The following is a 21,114-nucleotide window of genomic DNA, read 5'->3' on the forward strand; positions in this document are numbered from 1 at the left end:
TTTTGGTGCATGCAAAATCCAGTCAGTGTGATGAAAAACATACTGTTTTTTTTGTGTACCGGGCCAGTACACATGTACATCGCTTTATCATACATACATATCATATCATAAATCTCTAAGGCTCCACAAGGAGGCGCTGTTTGGAACCTTTGGATTCTTCAGCTCATAGTGTAGCAGGGACAATTCAACTGGTTTCATGCGTTCATCTTCAGTCGTATTGATTATTGCAACAGCGTCTTCACAGGTCTGTCCAACAAATCAATCAAACAGCTGCAGCTGATCCAGAATGCTGCTGCTCGCGTTCTCACTAAAACCAGGAAGATAGAGCACATAACACCAGTTTTAAAGTCCCTCCACTGGCTCCCTGTAGCTCAAAGAATAGACTTTAAAATACTGTTGTTAGTTTATAAATCACTGAACGGCTTAGCACCACAATACATTAAAGATCTGCTGTTGTTGTATCAACCTTCCAGACCTCTCAGGTCTTCCGGTTCTGGTCTGCTCTGCATCCCCAGAACCAGAACCAAACGAGGAGAAGCAGCTTTCAGCATCTATGCACCACAAATTTGGAACAAACTTCCAGAAAACTGTAAAACAGCTGAAACACTGAGTTCTTTTAAATCTCAACTGAAAACCCACCTGTTTAGAATTGTATTTGAAATGTAATCAATTACAAACTTATTGATGTAAGTTTGTAATTGACTTACATCAATTATATGTAAGTCAATTACAAATTGACATCAGTCATGATGAATATAGAATCATCATGACTTAATGATTGATTCTATATTGCATTGTGTTTCTGTGTTTGTAATGATGTAAAGCACTTTGAAATGTCTTGCTGCTGAAATATGCTATACAAATAAAATTTTATTGATTGATTGATTGATGTAAAACACCTGCTGATTAAAATCACGTTTCCAGTTCTCTGTCCTTCTCCATGTTGATCTGTTCTGCTGCTGGACCTGAAACTTCCCATATTCCAGTTATCTACGTATGTTGTCCAGTTTCATGATGGCAGACAAACTGATTTGTGAGTAAAAGTGCTTTTATTCTGCAAAAACAGAAATCAGATTTTTTAGTAATGGCTTTGCTGTGATAATGGTTATACTCCATTTATATAATGTAGTAATTACACAATTGTTTGTACTGTCTGCTATTATGTATAAAATCAAACATGTTAATTAACATAGACAAAAAAAGCATGAACTTAGCTTACATTACATTATGTAATCAAGCAGGTTATGATTGTAAATATTAATCATTGTTCAACTGATTGACAGTTAATCCGTCCTCAGTTAAGCCATTAACTAGGTAGATAAATATCTTCTTATACTGGTAAATATTTTTTTATTCATGTAACATCATAGTTTAATAAGCTGCAGCCAAAACATCACACATATTATCACTGTGTAGAACATCCCATCTTTTGCACTGCTGCTGCAGCTCCAACAATTGCTCCCAGATTAACTCCAACACCAGCTCCAATAGCAATTCCGATTGGTCCTCCCAAAACTCCAACAGCAGCTCCAACACCTGCTCCAGTAGCAGCTCCAGCAGCAGCAGCCCCCAGAGTAGCACGCATAAACAAGTTGTCTTTCTCTGCCTGCCTTCTTGCATCTTCAGGATCAATTTCTGGATTTTCTCTGATTAATCGATCTGCTTCTTCATGCTTGGCTCTCTGCTACCTCTTCAAACATTTCATTGGTATAGAAACTTCCTCCATTTCCCTTAACCAGTCTGTTGATCTTCTGCAGCAAGTCCCCTGACTTGACCAGGATCCTCAACTTTGTTGTCAAAGACATGATATTTATCTTCAAATGTCTGGAAGAAGGCACACTGACTGATGAAATGCCGTAGAGGTCTGTGTTTTAGTAACATTTCTCCTATTGTAATATTTTCCCGTTTTAGATTCGTCTCCATGGGTAAACAGGATCATAGTGTATGTGGCTGCTTCATTGCCAAAAATTTTCTGGATAATTTTTAAGCTTCTTTCTTCTTCTGTGGTGAATCTGGTCGGCTTGGAGCACCATCAGGAACACATGAGGACCAGGAGCCGCCAGGCAGATGCCTTTCGCAATTTCTTCCATAATCTCTTTATGACTTTTATTTGTATCAAACAGACCTGGAGTATCAATAACAGCCAGATTTAAACCATTCAAAATCATTGATTTTCTTCTCACAGACCGATGTCTCAGAGGAAAAAGAGAGACAAGAATGAAAAAGTCTTCCTCCCAACATGGTGTTTCCTGCTGCACTTTTTCCAACTCCAGTTTTCCCAAGAAGAACAATCCTGAGCGCCGTATCTTTTTTAGCTGTTGGAGAATTTGAAGACAACAATAAAGAGGGAGAATTTTAATTCATGATAACTTCAAAGTAACTTAAAATATGTCTAATGATGCCAATTACAGAATTAGATGTTTCTTTTTAGATGTATAGATTGGGAGGAGAATTTAGATGTTTCAATTTTCAGCTAATAATGTCTGCAGAAATATTTTTGTATTAGATTAATAGTTTCATGGACTTAGATCAACCCCAGTATTTTCATATACATGAGTTGCTATACTTTCAGTAACTATTAGTAAGCTTGCACCAAGCTTATCTGAGCTCCTGCAAAAAATAATGTTGACAGAGTTTTAGATTCCTCAAGAAAAGACACTGTGTCTCATTACACCGATGAAGTGGTTTCCATTCAATCTTCCTTTAGATAAGAACTGTAGTTCTGGATGCCTGAAGTTTGCGGCTGTCTGAGTGGAATCTTTTCCCAGACGCTTCATCCTAGCAGCTGCTGACACCTTGGCTTCTTTGCTCATCAAACCCACAACTCACTGCCCCACCAGATGCCTTATTGTCCATAAGAGCTGCTCTAATAAGATGTTGTGTCTGGGCAGAGAAAGTTAAATTAATCAATCTAGTTCTGTCAGTCACGTTTATTTGTATAGCACATTTCAGCAACAAGGCATTTCAAAGTGCTTTGCATCAAAAAAACAAAAATACAAAGTCAGAGACGACTCAGTAATTACATTTTGTCAAGTGCCATGTTACACATCAGATGGTTGATTAATGTTTAATTTATAATGTTTCAAAAGCAACTCTAAACAGGTGGATTTTTAGTCTAGATTTAAAGGAACTCAGTGTTTCAGCTGTTTTGCAGTTTTCTGGAAGTTTGTTCCAGATTTGTGGTGAATAGAAGCTGAATGCTGCTTCTCCATGTTTGTTTCTGGTTCTGGGGATGCAGAGCAGAACCAGAATAGGGGATTAACAGGCTTCTGCAGCACTTGATGAAATGCAGAGAAGGTCATGCAATCATTTGAGTCAGGGTTTCTGGAACAGAGACAGATCTTAAAATACGTTCATTGGTTAGAGCTCTGGTAAATTAACAGCTATGTACTTGTATCACCTGCTCAGACCGAGATGTTCAACCGGTCCCTTTGACTATACCCGGTGTCCTGCAGATGTAATATGTGGCTCTGCCTCACCAGACCTGAGTCAATTAATCAGGCAATCAGCAGCACTTTGGAGAACTTGACTGCACTGAGGAGGTAATTCAGCAATGTGATTCAGGTGTGTTTATCCAGGGACGCATCTAAAAGTTGCAGGACTCGTGACTTGGATTTGCAGGATTCCTACTCTAAAGGATAAGATTTCCATCAAGACTTAGCTTTAACATTTTAATATGAACTTAAGGCAGAGAAAAAATAAAAAACAGTCTTCACTCTGGGCCTTCTGCTAACAATTACCCACAAATCATGCGTCGTCCTGCTTGTCTCAGTGAAGCCCTGCACAGAGACTTAAACTTTCTTTTAAGTCAATCAATCTGCCTAAGTTCCGCCTTGGCAGGTAGCACAGTCTCACGTGGATCAGGATTTGTGACCCAACTGGTCTTAACTGGTTTCTGTCTTGTAAAACCTTAGGGGCCTTTCCGAAGTGAGTTCAAACTCAAAAGAGAAAACAACTCCAAATAAGGCAAAGGCTCTTTGCAGCTTCCTACAATCTAGGAATTGTGGAAACGTTCTTAGTATTTGAGTATTATTATTCTACACAAAGAAATCAGAGCTCTCTTAACATGACTTAAAATACAAAAAACATCTAACACTGCATTTTATTCTGCCAAACTGAGATGCCAAGCAAAACAGGAGACATAAGGAAAACCAAGGAAGTTTACACAGGCGGGAAGTGGCTAAAACCACCGGTGAGAGTATAGGAGGGGATCGAGGTAGAGCCACCAAACTCTTTAGAGAAAAGAAATGGAGCAGAAGAGGGACAAACTGAGCACAAATCAGGAAAACTTCACCCCATTTTGTTTTGTTTTGGCTGAGAGACACATGATCCTGTTAGTTTTAAGTTTAACTGTGCATGCTGTGTTTTGTCCTGGATTGTTTTGATTTAAAAAAATATATATCAAAGCTGTAAATTATATTAATAATTAAAATTTAGCACATTTTAGGTAGTTTTTAAATTTTTTTTTTTACCTGGTATCCTTAAATCTTGAAGTATCTGAGAATCCTTAAATTCTATTCACTTAAAATTTATAATGCTTTCCAAGTCAGTGTTGATGTTTCACATCAAATTTCAATTTTGTTATGGGTTGAATATACATACTTTAATGAAATAGAAAATAATTGTTGCCTCTGCAAACAAAGAGAAAACTCCATGGAAAACTTTTTCATTCACTTGTGCAAAAAAGAAAGTTTGAAGGGAAGTCATTTCTGAAAATTATTAAAGGTTAAATGTTAGGACTAGAAGATATTTTACACTAAAAATACATTTTGATATTTAATGATACTTAATGGAAGGTATAATATTTTATATTTCAGTATAAAAACAACTGAAACAATGAACCTGTTAGAGGTTAATTATTTAAACATTTTCTGATAAGGTTTGCCCTCTATAGATAATAAGCTATTAATCATAAACTCTTATTACCAGCTGGACGATAGTTGGTCATTTCCATTATGTCCCTGCAGGCTGTTGATTTGTAACGATACAAGGTTGTTGATTTCTTGGCAACTAATGTTTGTATCAGTTCTGTTTTATGGATCCGGGTTCTTGGCTCCTCCCTTTGGATCTGTCTGCCAATCTGTCTGACAGGGCAGTCACTGTCAGAACTATGCAGGATGCTTTCAAATAGAAAACCATGAGGGAACGTAATAAACTAAATGTTTTGAGAAACACACACATATAATAGTTCACTACATGTATCTATTAGTTACGACTGTTAGATGGGTTGCTTGGGAAGCAACTCTTCTAGAGCAATTTCCACTAAATCAGCTCAGCTGTAGAAATTTGTAAAAAATCAAACCAGATGTTCAAACTGCTATTTGCTTTGTACAGAGAGTCTGGACGTTGGGCCTTTGGAGAAATAATTGCTTGCTAGAGGCTTGGACTCTGTTGAAGTTTTAAACTTTACCCAGTTGCTAACATTTAGCCAGGATGTATATAATGGGCGAGTTCTACGCTATGAAGCTTTCCAGAAATTCCCTGCATTGTAAACAACCGTCCTCCTCTGCTGCAGAGAGAAGTGCCGAAACGAACTAGATGGTTGTTGCTGTTAATTAAATATTTGGAAGTGTGGCCAACACAGATTGAATGACTCCCATGGATAGAATAGACGTCACTTCCTCCATTGCCACTGCAGCAGAGGAAGTGAATAATAACTGAAGTTATGTTTGGACCCAAAGAGGACTGATCTGGTCAGCACACAGTTTCAGTTGTTACAGCTAGAAACCAGCGATCAGGTTGAACCTTCAGAGCCACATAAAGACAGTTACAAAGTCGGCCTTCTGTCACCTGAAGAACATTTCCAGCATTAGAGGACTAATGTCTCAGTAAGATCTAGAGAAACTCATCCATGGGTTTGTCTTTAGTCGCATTGATTACTTCACAGGTCTGCCTAAAAAAATCAGAGAGCTGCAGCTGATCCATAACGCTGCTGCTGCTGCTCTGACTAAAACCAGGATGTTTTTATGTTTCTATGATGTAAAAGCACTTTGAACTGTCTTGTTGCTGAAATGTACTATACAAATGAACTTGACTGATTTCTAAAACTACAGTCAGAATACATTTCTAAAGCTGCACAGAAAATGTAGCTAATTGCTCCGTTCTGTCTGGGTTCTTGTTTGTCAGCAATATTATTTGTGGTGTTAATGCACAAAATCTGAAGGTAAGAGGTCAAAAGAGAGAGGAAAATATTTTCTTGTTTGTCACTTCAGGGTTTCATTCTTGCTTTTTGCAGTTGATGTGGTTTTGTTAGTTTGTTGAAGAGTAAACCTTCAGCATGGACTGAAGTGATTCCTAGCCAGCTGTTTGTCTGAGGCCAACAACTGGAAATGGGTGGATCGATTCTTTGATTCAAGGATCAGGCTATGTTACAAACAGAAGAGTGAAAGTATCATGATATGTTTTATACAAGTGGTGAAGTTGAAGGTTGTGAAAATAAGGTAACATTTTTCTATATATGCCATATGAGAAAAGTGGCCAAGACAGTAAGCAATGGGAGACAAGAGAAGCGAAACTCCTTATCAGATCAGAGAAGTGGAAGAACATTAAGTAAACTTGTAAGACCAAAAGCAGTACGCGCAATAAAAAAAAAGTAAAACGAGTCCATGAATAAAATAAATAGAAAATCAAAATTTTATTTTACTGAAAAGTAGCAGAATTATGAGAAAAAGTTGAGAGATTTTTCCTGGTTTGTGGTGTTTGGTTTGTGCACCAACTGTCCTTTCACACATTGCTAAGAACATCTAAATGTTGCCTATGGTTGCTGCTATGTATATATATATATATATATATACTATTTGTTTTTTCTAAATTTTATGTTCATTAATTAGGATGAAAAGAAGCAGCTGAGCAGCGTATTTAATATCTATACTTTCATCCAATGTCCTGGAAAAGTAGATGCAACTCTTTTTGACACTTCAGCAGAAAGAAATTTATCAAAGTCGGTTCATCATTATAGTAACATGACTTAAAAAACATCATCGGACTTATTTTAAACTAATCAACAGGTAGAGAACGCCCTCTGCTGGAAAGCAGGTGACAATATCAAAGTGCACTGATTTACTTTATATTTTAAACACTAAACCTTTCGTTTTATAGAAGTTATTTTTCTTTCTGCTGAGGACATTGTGGTATTGGCATGTCGATAATTATATGGATAACTGAATGTGTAATAAAACTAATGACAGTTTTTGATGAAGTCTTTTCAAACAGTTACATTTCCAAGTGCTTTAGTGCAAAATTATTGAACCCCTTTTTCTCTGAGGGAAACCAATTACCGTCAGAAGTTGCCTAATGACTAAATGGAGTCCATCTGTGTATAAATAAAAATAAATTAACAAGAAATATAAAGAACCTAGAAATATGACAAAACACTGGATTGAAGATGAGAAAGGAAAGAATTTGTATAAAATACAAAAGTCTGTATAATTTAAAATGTTGGTGAGAGAAACAGAAGAAAATAAATTATTTTGATTATTCAATAATTACTAAATGACATGTTGTATTTGATTGGAAAGAAAAACAATAAACGCGAGGGATGTAGAGGGAAACAAAATATAGAAACTGATGAAATGTGAAGAATATGGATCTGAAAGAAGGAAAAGAGTCTTAAAGGAATATTGGGAATTGAAGTAAATGATGAGGAAATTTATATATGGAAAGCATTATTTTTTCTATATGACAGAATTTAAAAAACAGAATTTAATTGGTTTGAGTTAAGGCTGTTACACATACATGTTGCTCACGATCTGTTATAAAAAAGAAGAAGCAGGTTCCAACACGTTTTGCTTTTGGCATAAAGCCACTTTCGTTTTCACCAACGTGTGTTTCTATCTTGGCTTTAACCTCAGCGACAGCTCGTCTTCTGTTACACTGGTAAGAAAATAAGGTTATTTATCAACATTGTTTTTGATAAACTTTGTAATCTGAACATGTAAATGATAAAGTTAGTTACTTTATTTTCATCTTCTGTCTAGTATCAACTTTAGCCACATTAGACTAGAAAACAATCTGCTAACGCCAGTGGTGAATGTCTAGAGACGACTCTATTAATGGGAACAGTCTAATAAGTGTTGCTGCATTTTAATGCTTTGGTGAAGACAGTCTGTATTTTCTTGCCTTATTTGACACCAGGGCTCCTGTTTTATAAGCAGGTTAAGCAAGTTATGGATGGCAGTTATTCTGAATAAACTAGTATCTGTGTGATAATCTGAGTTTTCAGGTTTCAGAACTGGAGACATCAAGTTAGCTCTGAGTTAAAGCTAAAGTATGTAACTGTTATAAAAATAATACATTCTTTTTTACATATTTCTTGAATATGTCACTATATTGTGACAATATGCTATTAGACACATAATCTACAACATTTTTTTAGCCCCTTTGCCTTTTCTCAGTGCTAACTAGAAATGACCAATCAGTGCCAGGAGGAGGATCTCAGCGCTGTTAATCACCATCCATGTAGCGCTACTCATTCACAATGATGGCAGATAAACTGTTGTCCTATAAAGATAAGTTGTTTCTGCGCCATTAGCACATTGAGCAGCTAGTACATGAGAGTGATTGACAGCGCTAAGACTCTCCTCCCGGCTCTGATTGGTTATTTTTGGTCAGGTTGCATTTGCGTTGCATTTCTTCAGACAGCATATAGACTGTATATAAAAACTCTAGGCAAGCCGAACACGCAGGGTAGACTTGTGACAAATATGTGATGAACAGACCAGCTAAGCCTGTCCCAATAATCAATAAATCAGTTCATCGAAAGATAAATTAAGACAAACTCAATCATTTCCATTTGCATGATTTTTCTCTTCTTTCTTTTTTGTACCAAAACCTGGATAGCAAAAGTCTTCAGTCTGGTGCTTTGGCCTCAACTATCCCCCCTTTTTTTGAAGGATAGTTTTGCTTTACAGATTCTTCATGATTCATTTTATTTGTTGTTTCTGTTGTTTATTTATTTTGGATATTTAAAATGTTTTCCAGTTCCAGTGATAAAAAAATCATTAGGATTTAAGGTTTATTGATCTTTGAGAATGTGTTCTTGCATTATTATGTCATTAACATTATATGATTTGAAAATGGTCTCAAAACAACAATATTATTTATCACAATAACTTGAGACAATTTATTATATAATAATATAATAACTTTTGTTAATGTTACAGGCCTACGACCAGCATCAGATATGATTTTCATTCTACAAAACTTAATTTGACTAACATGTCAACTACATGTGTTGATTAAGTGCATTTAAATCTAAATAGAATAAAATAAAGTAGACGATTCTTGTTGTTCCATGTTGGTAAGATTCAGACGTGTCAATGGCAAAGCGAAAGGAAAGTGACAGTTTACAGGTTAAGACACTAAAACCAGAGCGATAATAAAAAAACTAAAAACTATAAGAACCAATCAGGAAAAACAGGAGCCACAAAAGTTTTGATAGGCTGTTTAGTAAAGAAGAATAAAACTCAGGATGGAATAAAATAAAATGTATTATTTGAACACACCTTATGGTCATCAAAAAGGTTTCTCAGATTTATAAAATATAAAAAACAGTCAAGTGACACTGATGACAGCACATACAGTGAACCGGTTCAGCCTGTAGAAGCTCTTGTTTTTCATTGCAGACCTCATCATAACGAACCCGGGTTTTTAAACGTTGTAAGCCGCTGTTTTCTGGATATACAGCTTCAATGGATTTATCACCAACATCCGCTGTTTGTGGTAAGTAAATAGAGCTTTTTTTTGCTTTGCTTTTTAAAACATGAGACTGAACAAGAGTACAAGAACATGGCGGTTACACCAGAAAATGTCACTTTGAATTGTTTTGTTGCTTAAATGTAATAAACACTGATTTCAGCTTAGCGTTTATTTGTTTATTTTTTTTTATTATTCATTTGTCCTAAATCTAAGATCACAGATGATTAAAAACTAAGAAAAAATAAATGCAAAATTTTTCTTCAGATATTATTTCATTCAAATAACTGTCTTAAAAGTCAAGTTTATTTATATTTCAGCTACAAGAAAATTCAAATTGCTTTTCATGATAAAAAGATATACATAAAATCATGTGACCGTGGGAAAATAAAGAGAAGTTCTGAAAAGTTGTAATCCAGACTAGAAATAGAGTTCTGGTTATTATTAATTCAATGCAACCAACCGGGTGTTTAATATTTATTTATGGTGTATTCGCACCAGAAACGTCCTCTGGTCTGGACCGAAAACGGACTTTATGATTTGGTTTGGTGCATGGCGCTTTACCGGGTCCAATAATCTATTCAAATCAACAAAAGAATAATCTCAAGATATGAAAACAAAGATTTTGGAATGACTTAACCAAAGACCTACCTGATCCCAGTAGGGACAAGGATGTATGATAATGGATGGACTTAACCAAAGTACAGAGTTAGATCTAATGTTGGCTAAAAACTGAAATAGATTTTCTTACATGAGGATGATTGGCAAAGTATAAAAGGAAATGTATTTTGCTACAAATCCTTTTTATTGTTTCTACAAATTTGCAATCTATCTAATTTTCTTTTAGATTAATAAATGTAACCATAACATATCCTTTTATAACTGACATCTATCTGAATAAAAAATGCTCAGGTTGTTGTTTTCTAATTCTCCAACAGCTGAAAAGGAGCCAGAACTCAGGATTGTTCTTCTTGGAAAAACTGGAGTTGGAAAAAGTGCAGCAGCAAAAACCATATTAGGGAAGAAAGCTTTTAAGTCTCATCCTTGGTTTTCCTCAGTGGCATTGTTCTGTGAGAAGAAAACCAATGTTTATGCAGGTCTAAATCTGGATGTTATTGATACTCCATTCCTGTTTAGGACGATAAAAAGTAATAAAGATATTGTGATGGAGATTGCTAAAGGCATCAGCATGGCGGCTCCTGGTCCGCTTGTGTTCCTGATTGTGCTCCAACCGACCAGATTCACACCAGAAGATGAAAAAGTGGTGGAACTAATTAAGAAAATGCTTGGAGAAGAAGCAGCCAGATACACCATGGTCCTGTTTACCCATGGAGACGAACTGAGAAAGGAAAACACTAACATTGAAGACCTGTTAGAAAAACACCAGCCTCTAAAACACATCATCAGTCAGTTCTCCAACCTGGAGAAATTTGAAGATAAATATCATGTTTTTGACAATAATGTTGAGGATCCTGCTCAAGTCAGCGAACTGCTGGAGAAGATCCAAAGAATGGTTCAGCAAAATGGAGGAAGTTACTACAGCAATGAGATGTTCAGAGAGTCTCATAGAGCGAAGCAAGAAGAAATGGGACGACCGCTCAGATTAACAAGAGCTGCTCCTCAAGGTAAGGCTGGGCGATATGACCCAAAATCAATATTATAACATTCTGGTCAGTTCATCTAAATAACAATAAGTGGATGTTAACTCTAATCACCCCCAGCTGCTGCACTCCTGGAGATAAAGAACGTGATGGCCCAGCACAAACTCTTCACAGCCACTTATATTGGTGGTATAATTTATGCAATTATTTTTATTACCACTTTAATTAAAAATAAAGTGGCAATCAACAAAGTTTATAAAATATGTTTTTTTGTCAAGTTATGTAATTCTGTGATCTACCTCATTTTTTCCCACCAAATCAGTTAATCTGAGAAACGCATCATTCTGTATTTTACGTCATCAAACCCATTTTTAGTTTCTACTTTTATCTGAAAAAAGAAATTGATTTCAGTTTATCATTGTTTTCTAATTCTCCAACAGCTAAAAATCCGGACCGTAGGATTGTTCTTCTTGGAAGAACTGGAGTTGGAAAAAGTGCAGCGGGAAACACCATTTTAGGAGGAAGATTGTTTCAGTCTAGATTCTCTAATTCTTCTGTGACATCGGTCTGTCAGAGGGAAAGCAATTTTGTCCATGGCTTAAATCTGGATGTTGTTGACACTCCAGATCTGTTTGGGTCAAACCTGGAGTATCTGGTCTGCCCCAAACAGATCGCTAGATGCATCAGCATGGCGGCTCCTGGTCCTCATGTCTTCCTGATTGTTCTCCAACCGACCAGATTCACAGCAGAAGAAAGAAAAACTGTGGAAATAATCCAGAGATTGTTTGGAGAAGAAGCAGCCAAATACACCATGGTCCTGTTTACATATGGAGATGTGCTGAAAGAGAAAAACATAACAATGGAAAACCTGTTAGAAAAACACCAACCTCTAAAATGCTTCATCAGTCAGTGCTCCGTCTTGGAGAAATTTGAAGAAAAATATCATGTTTTTGACAACAAAGCTGCAGGAAGAACTCAAGTCAGCGAACTTCTAAACAAGATCAACAAAATGGTTAAGCAAAATGGAGGAAGTTACTACAGCAATGAGATGTTCAGAGAGGCACAGAGAGCCAAGCAACAAGAAATGGACCGACTGCGCAGAGAAAATCCAGGGACAGTTTTTAAAGATCGAAGAAAAAAGGCAGAGAGAGAGAACTCATTTATCCGTGCTGCTATGGATGCTGCTGCAGGTGGAGCTGCTGCAGGTGGAGCTGCTGCAGGTGGAGCTGCTGCAGGTGGAGCTGCTGCAGGTGGAGCTGCTGCAGGTGGAGTTACAAACATCTCCAACATGTTAGAGTTGGTAGGAGGGCAGCTGCTGCTAGAGTGAGAGGGGAAAGGGTTAGAGATGCACCGATCCGATATTAATACCCGTATCAGTTATTGATGACGGTGGTAATTGATGGTGACACACCAAATTACAGAATTATTTTGTTTTACGTTATGTTTATTAGATATTTTGAATATTTATACGGAAAAAGGGAAAAGGGACAACAACAGGACAAAACTTATACAGGACAGAAATAGAAAACAAAACATAAATAACTGTAATTACTGGAACAAAGTAACCCATGTAAATATAATATGGGTCATTTTTGCACCAAAAATGTGAATTTCAGACCTGCTACAATGTAAAGGCTTCAACGTGTTTAAAGTGAAAGATGCATTTTAAAGATATTCATCATCCCGGTTCACATTTATGGCCTTTTAATTTTGAGATAATCCAGAACTCGCTCCCATTTTTTAAATGCATTTTCCATTCAGATAATTTCTCAGTCTTTCTAATACAATAATTTCACAAATTAAGTTTTCCCACAACTGGACTGAAGAGGCGTTGAAACAAACACCTCTAATCATTATGGACTTTCTAGTCAACATCAATAGGAATTGTTCAGTCTCTTTGTCAGTAATCCAGGTGAAAAGTTTTTTTATTTTTATTTATGTTAAAGCAATATAAAGCACATGAATATATATAGGCTATATTCGTGCATTTGTACCAGCCATAATCAGAGTTTCAAATGAGTCTTCAATTCATGATTTAATCGTTAATTTAAATCATGAAAGCCCAATTATATTATATTTTTGTTAAAGTAATTCTAACTTTCTATCATTTGTTAGCTGTGTGGTTTTTGAAAGCTTTAGGAATCATATTCCCTCAAAACATTCTGGATCAAAACATTCTGCAGGTTCAGATAGTGACTGCATTGGCAGACAGATTCAATGGAAGGAGCCAAGAACCAAACTATAAGACTGCATAGATCAGGGGTCTCAAACTCCAGTCCTGCAACGTTTAGATGTGCCTCTGCTGCACCACACCTGAACAGAATAATTAGGTCATTAAGGCTCTGGAGAACTGATCTACACAAGGAGGAGGTCATCAAGTCATTTCATTCTAGTGTTTTGTACCTGTGGCACATCTAAAATCTGCAGGACTGCGGCCCTCGAGGACTGGAGTTTGAGACCCCTGGCATAGATGTTACAGAAAATGTGTCCTGGTTGGTTGGCAGCTAAATGAGCCTGACTCATATTTTTTTACTCCTCATTAACTCAGGAGATGGAAGTACACATAGTAAAATAAATGTCTATTATTTTGTGTCATTAGAGCCGCTGTGTGAATTGTGGTCAGGCCCTGTAGTCACATTTATATGTATGTCAAGAAGTAACTTCATTTACACCTTTGTGAGCTCGAATGTGTCATGTTCCGTGTTTTTCTGTGTGTTTATTTTGAGTTTCCTGTGTCTCTGTGTCTCCGTGTTGTCCTGTTCTCCCCTCGATTACTCCCAGGTGTTTCTAGTTTCCCTAATTACCTCCTGTGTATTTAGTGTCACCTGTGTGTCTGTGTCTTTGTCGGGTCCTCGTCTCTTTTGGCATCTAGTCTGTCAGTCCGTCGTCCCTGTCCGTTGTTTTACGGTTGCTACCGGCGTCGAGCCCTGGCTTCCGCTCGGCCGTGCTGCCCGTTTGCATGGGACCATGTTGGACTGTGTTGCACTGGACATTCATCATTAAAATCATTTACTCTGGGGCGTGCTGTGGTGGCGCAGGGGGTTAGCACGCCCCACGTTTGGAGGCCTTAGTCCTCAACGTGGACGTCGCTGGTTCGACTCCTGGTCCTGACGACCTTTACCGCATGTCTTCCCCCCTCTCATCACCCTCCTTCCTGTCTGCCTACTGTGGAAAAAATACGAGCCACTAGCGCCGCAAAAACTTTTCGGAGGAAAAATAAAAAAATAAAATCATTTACTCACTTCAACCTGGGTCTACAGCGTCTGCCTCACCACCTACACCACACCGTTTCATGACAAAATGCCTTGTTTAGGTTGCTTCCACTGAATATTTCACACGTTTAGTTTGTCACTAGAATATTATGAAGAATTGATTTAACTTTCATTTTAGTTCCAGTGAGTCTGAATCCCTGTACTGTTCTGACTGACCAGCTTTTTTAGGCACTTTTTAAATGAGCTCTTATGCCTTTCTAATAAACTTTATTTTACTTTCATTTGGTCCTTAACAAAACCCTATTCCAGTTACTGAACTGGTTTATTTTAAATGGACATACTTGACATTATTAAACAGAAAGTGAACACAGGATTTTACTTCAACCTTCAGAAAGCCACACCTGCTAGATTTACTTGCTATGACATTTTATCTAAAGGACAGTAAGTACTAAAGGCCTACAGTCGTACTTGGAACACTTGATTTGGGTGTGACTCTTCCTGTTAAGGCCCTCACCATCACTAACACTTCTCATTCTCAATTAACAAGAATTGTCAAAGCTTACAGGTAAAGAGAAGCACCTGCATTTATTTATCTGGCCACCAACCCAAGTATGTTCATCCATCCATATCGTCCTCCATTCACCGCACCCTGTTTACCTGAAAACATTAACAAGAATCCATTCATCGCAACAAACTAGAATCCTCACCTGAATCAAATCATTCCTCCAACCTGCTGTTCTCATTATTAACAAAACCTCCAAGAACCAACTGAGATGTTTTAACTTCTTTCTCTCTATTTTAGATTTTGTTCCAGAACTGAAACCATGGAACCGGAGATTGAAATCAATTCACTCTGAAAAGAAGCAGACAAATATTTTTGGACTGAAATTAAATCCAACTTCCTTTCATATGAGCTGGTCTTTCTGTGATTGTTGAAACTTTTAGTTGTAATATTTCTTCAGGACATTCTGCTTAAAGCGTCCTGGGTGGTTCTGACTGTGATGGCAAACAAATTCAGAAGGAGGAGGAGTTTGGACTCGGAATATAACACAGCAGGAATTAAGAAGTAAAATTATTTACCACCATCAACAGCAAAACATCACAAATCAACTGCCTGCAAGAGAACAGTGGAAATGGCCAACGTCAGCCTACGATCGACTTGGTAAGAAGTTTCATTCATTATAATCTCCAGAAGGCAAATATCATTTACCAGAAAAAAATAGATAAGGAATCTTAAAGAGTTTGTACTGGAACCGCATTTTAAACATTTTTTTTCATTAAATATAGAAAAATATACTACAAAATATTTTCCTTCTTGTAAAATATCTTCTAACTAGAACATTTAACAACAGCGATGAGTGACGACTGTTTTCTCCTGTAAAGGCAACAATGTTTTTCTACAAAACAATGGCCAACAACAGCTGCAATTGGTAATGAAGGTTTTCATTAAAGAGGCACTTTGCTCATCATTACATCATCACACTTGAAAGTATTTTATTTGGATTTAATGTGAAAAACATGAAGCAGTTCTAAATTATAAAGACAATAGATAATCGTACATTGTTTTCAAACTGGTTTATACCTACAGCTAGTATTTCATAGCAACATGAGAAATATATTAAATGATAAAAAGAAATTGAAATGGTTGATTTTTATTTTTGTGCTGAAGTTGAAGACAAATGATATCGGAACAAAAATTACATATGTTTACATACATAAATCTTTGAGCTCTTAGAATGTTTTAGGACATTTCAATGTAAATAGTTGCCAGGTTTAATAAAATATTAACACCACAGACAGTTAACTCTGATGATACAGAGAGCCTTTTTTAAAGGATTTTACTATAGAGGCCTCTATTTAACAGTTGTCACTTGGCAGACAGGAGGTTGTGAGAAAGAGGAAAGACAAGCAGCAAAGGTCATCAGGTCCCTTACCTGAAGTAAACACCCCACACCTGGAAGGACTGAGATTCCAACAAAGTTTTCAGGTCTATCTAGCACTGCATGCGGTCTGAAGATTAATTTGCTGTGGTCATAGAGATTTGGTGGAAAATAATCGAAAGAAAAAATTGTCAGTGGGAAACATGCACTTAAACACTTTTACCCAGAGCATTTAGAGGGCAGAATAAAGTTTATTCCATTTTTAAAATTGGAGTCTGGAAAAATGTAAAAGATGGATAAATGTCTGCAACTGACCTCATGAACAGCTGAATACTACAATGATAGTATTACAGCAACATGTTCATATGAAGGATTGGTCATAATTACATCAGATGCCTTGTGGTTAAATCAAAGATCAATGGGTCAAACTGGGTCCAAAACAATAAATATGTGCTATGGCTACAAATGGGTTCAGTTTATGTGTAAAGCAGTTAAATTTTATGTAGGTACAACAAATATTAATACACAGCCTGACATACATGATCAAAACATAGTTCAGATACACAGTATTAAGTCATTGCTCACCTGCTTTTTGCAAGTAGCAAAATGCTCAGAGCACACCTGTACAGTTATGACATAAAAATGACTGGTTAAATATTAGCTTCATGGATTTTACTGAGTTGATGAAAGTAGAGGTTAAAGTTGAAGAACAGAACTTTTAATATTTTATCTCCTCAAGTTATTCCAATTGACGGATGCAGCAAAATGAAATGAGAATTGATCTAGTGTATGAATTATGTGTGTTAAAATATATTAAATAATCTATATACAAAAACCACGAGTTTAGATCAGCTAGTGTGTGAGCATATTCTCAGCTTTGTGCCTCTATTGTTTTGGTTTTCTACACTATACAACACTCTTCATTGGGTATTTATTTAGAAAATATTTCTTAAAGGAAATTTTCATAAGAAATGACACCTTGCAAAGTTTATAAAAACAAATATTCAAGTTATTTCATTCTGTGGTCTACATAAATTTTTCTCCAGATCTGTAAAAATAAGCATGAAACATCATTTGTATTTAAGTATTAAGTAAGTTAAGTATTTGGCATAACTTTACCCATTTTTAGTTTGTACTTCTATTTGGGAAAAAATTATTTCAGTTTATTGTTGTTTTCTAATTCTTCAACAGGTCAAAAGAAGACAGGCCTCAGGATTGTTCTTCTTGGAGGAACTGGAGTCGGAAAAAGTGCAGCAGGAAACACAATTTTAGGAGGAAGATTGTTTCAGTCTAAAGTCTCTCTTTCCTCTGTGACAACAGTCTGTCAGAGGGAAACCAGTAATGTTGGTGGTTTAAATCTGGATGTCATTGATACTCCAGGTCTATTTGAGACAGGTAAAGGTAATGAAGAGGTTGTGGAGGAGATACCTAAAGCCATCAGCATGGCGGCTCCTGGTCCTCATGTCTTCCTGATTGTTCTCCAACCAACCAGATTCACTAAAGAAGATGAAAAAATTGTGGAGATAATCCAGGAAATGTTTGGAGAAGCAGCAGCCAGATACACCATGATCCTGTTTACCCATGGAGACGAGCTGAAAAAGGAAAACAGTGACAATGGAAAACCTGTTAGAAACATCCCAGCCTCTAACAGACATCATCAGTCAGTGCTCCATCCTGCAGGAATTTGAAGATAAATATCATGTCTTTGACAACAATGTTGAGGATCCTGGTCAAGTCAGAGGATTGATGCAGAAGATCAACAGAATGGTTAAGGGAAATGGAGGAAGTTTCTATACCAATGAAATGTTTGAAGAGGCACAAAGAGCCGAGCAAGAAGAATCAGAACGACTTCGCAGAGAAAATTCTGGCAATAATCCTGGAGATGCAAGAGGGCAGACAGAGAGAAACAACTTGATGATCCAGGGTGCTTGTTTGGGAGCTTTAGCACTGGCTTGTGGAATGGCTGTTGGAGCTTTTGGTGGCAATTGCTGTTGTGCAGATCGTGAGGCAGTGGTTAGAGCTGCAGTAGCAGTGAAAGAGAAAGCCTGCATTATACAGTGATGATTGTGTCTGATGTTTTGGCCGCAGCTTATGAAATCATGATTAAAATGTTCAGCTGTGTTATGATCAACGTGCTGAATCCCTAATTAACATCCTGAATATCAGAGCATGAATGTGTGAAAATATGAAGATAACTTGCAACATATTATCTTGTACTGCTGACTCAAAGTTTATATATTTAGCTGAGTCTCTTCGAAATGAAGCCACTAAAGAGCTGCAACACCTCAACTCTTTACTTCCTCCTTAATTCATAAAATAAGGAGGAAGTAATGGTGCATTACTTCTATATTTTGTTTCTGTATAAACTTATCTTAACTGAGTTTCTGTCCTCTGCACTTCATTCATCCATCCTGCGGATGAGGGATGGATGAAACTGTTGGGTTCTGCAGGGAGTGGTTTCCTTCTCCTTCACAGGGTGGCAGGCTGATGGGATCCAGCTGTTGCTCATCACCACCAATCTGCAAGGTCCTTAAAGGGGAGCGGCTTCCCAGAGTCAGATGCCAGATGGTTCCGCTTCTACAGTGTGAACCCGAGCTGAACACTCTCTGAACTGGCCCCACCTGAAGAATCGGATCCTAGCTGCTCTGTTTGGCCTTGCACCTGGGTGCGTGACGCCGCCACTCAGCTGCTGCCTGTCCGCCTTCAATCGCCTGCTGGAACTTCCCCCATCTGGAAAACCACCACACCTACTGTTGGACCCCCATGTACTCTCCTCTGCTTACCTCAACCCTGCAGCCCGTAAGTCACCATCAGGTTACTCCATCATTCCCTTCATTACTTCCCACTTTAACCGCTCGCCCTTTGCAGTTCCTCCGCTGGCCCTGGTTCCTCCCTGCTGCCGCAGATCGACGGCCCCTCCACACACTCTCCAGCACATTCAGTTACTAAATAAATCTGTTAAAACTGTTTGGGTGTCCGTAGTTGTTGCTTGCCTTAAGAGTCCTAGAAACCTCGCATTATGACAGAAACTATAAAACTTTCTTCCTCTGAATGATATTTTTACCAATGGATGTAAAATAAACTGAATTCAACTGTAATGTGATTTATTTGAATTATATTATAAAATGAGTTTGATTCAACTGGACCTCATAATCTCATATGATCGATTGCCATATAATTAATTCAGATTTGTGTGTAAACAAGTTCATTAATATTTTATCCATGTTTTAACATGCTAATAAATAGAGACATTAAAATACAGTCTGACTCCTTTTATTGTATTCACACATTTTTCAGTTTCTAATAGTTGTAGCAGCAGAAGGTAAAAGATTTATTTAGTGCTTTGCTCTTTAAATTCACGTCTCACCTGAGCAGAGTAGCCAAAAGGAAACACCTCTATGGGAATTGGACCAAGACCATCAGCACCAATAGGACAAACGTGGTTTCACAATTTAAAAAGTTACATTTATTTCTAGTTTTCTTTAAAAGACATTTAAGACCAAAAACAACTCAGGAAAATGAAGTGGAAGAGTTAAAGCCTGAGGCCTGACAGCAGGGAGGGCGGTCTGAACAGGGAAACTGGTTCCTAAACTAAAATAAAAAAGGACAAAGCAAATAAATCACCTCAAGAACTTCTGAACATTTACTCAGTCCTGACGGGAACCCGGCACCAACCACCTCCACCTCCTCAGCTTGACACGAGGAACGGACGGTTTGGTTGCACAGCAAATGCAAAACTATGATTCAGAAAATCTGAACAGTATCACAGCATGTAGTAATTGTATGTGATCATAATGTAATTTGTTAGAGTTCCTTTTGGGAAAGCAGAGGGCAAATAAAGTATTAATAAAAGTGAAGAACTAGAAATATGGCAAAAAAAAAACCACACTATAGAATGAAGATGAGAATTAAACAAAAACAAAAGTCAGTATTAATTGAAAATGTTGAAACAGGTGAGAAGATATAATACAGGTAAAAGCCAGTAAATTAGAATATTTTGAAAAACTTGATTTATTTCAGTAATTGCATTCAAAAGGTGTAACTTGTACATCATATTTATTCATTGCACACAGACTGATGCATTCAAATGTTTATTTCATTTAATTTTGATGATTTGAAGTGGCAACAAATGAAAATCCAAAATTCCGTGCGTCACAAAATTAGAATATTGTGTAAGGGTTAAATTTTGAAGACACCTGGTGCCACAAACTAATCAGCTGATTAACTCAAAACACCTGCAAAGGGCTTTAAATGGTCTCTCAGTCCAGTTCTGAAGCCTACACAAACATGGGGAAGACTTCAGATTTGACAGCTGTCCAAAAGGCGACCATCGACACATTGCACAAGGAGGGAAAGACACAAAAGGTTATTGCTGAAGAGGCTGGCTGTTCTCAGAGCTCTGTGTCCAAACACATTAATAGAGAGGCAAAGGGAGGGAAAAACTGTGGTCAGAAAAAGTGTACAAGCGATAGGGATCACCGCGCCCTAGTCAAGATTGTGAAAAAAACCCATTCAAAAATGTTGGGGAGATTCACAAGGAGTGGACAGCTGCTGGAGTCAGTGCTTCAAGATCCACCACCAAGAGACGCTTGAAAGACATGGGTTTCAACTGCTGCATACCTCGTGTCAAGCCACTGTTGACCAAGAAACAGCGCGAAAAGCGTCTCACCTGGGCTAAGGAAAAAAAGAGCTGGACTGCTGCTGAGTGGTCCAAAGTCATGTTTTCTG

General features: G+C 37.3%; 2 protein-coding genes and 2 pseudogenes across 2 annotated transcripts in view; 3 read left to right on the top strand and 1 right to left on the bottom strand.

The window, feature by feature from the left end:
- The first annotated feature begins 906 nt into the window (after positions 1 to 906).
- LOC116731567 (GTPase IMAP family member 8-like) lies at positions 907 to 12,983 on the top strand. Its single transcript, XM_032581395.1, has 5 exons — positions 907 to 1,033; positions 9,624 to 9,720; positions 10,632 to 11,318; positions 11,415 to 11,483; positions 11,735 to 12,983. Exons 2-5 carry the CDS (start codon positions 9,690 to 9,692, stop codon positions 12,619 to 12,621), a joined length of 1,674 nt encoding a protein of 557 aa, XP_032437286.1. The 5' UTR covers positions 907 to 1,033; positions 9,624 to 9,689; the 3' UTR covers positions 12,622 to 12,983.
- On the bottom strand, positions 1,013 to 5,045 carry LOC116731606 (GTPase IMAP family member 9-like; annotated as a pseudogene).
- Positions 7,795 to 21,114, top strand: part of LOC116710420 (GTPase IMAP family member 7-like) — an 80,819-nt gene continuing 67,499 nt past the window's right edge. The window contains exon 1 of the mRNA XM_032549443.1: positions 7,795 to 7,875. The gene's annotated coding sequence lies outside the window, so the exon portion shown is untranslated. The remainder of the gene's footprint in view (positions 7,876 to 21,114) is intronic.
- Positions 15,515 to 19,180, top strand: LOC116731657 (GTPase IMAP family member 9-like; annotated as a pseudogene).

The sequence above is a fragment of the Xiphophorus hellerii genome, chromosome 2, assembly GCF_003331165.1.
Source record: "Xiphophorus hellerii strain 12219 chromosome 2, Xiphophorus_hellerii-4.1, whole genome shotgun sequence".
In the NCBI taxonomy this organism is placed as follows: Eukaryota; Metazoa; Chordata; class Actinopteri; order Cyprinodontiformes; family Poeciliidae; genus Xiphophorus; species Xiphophorus hellerii.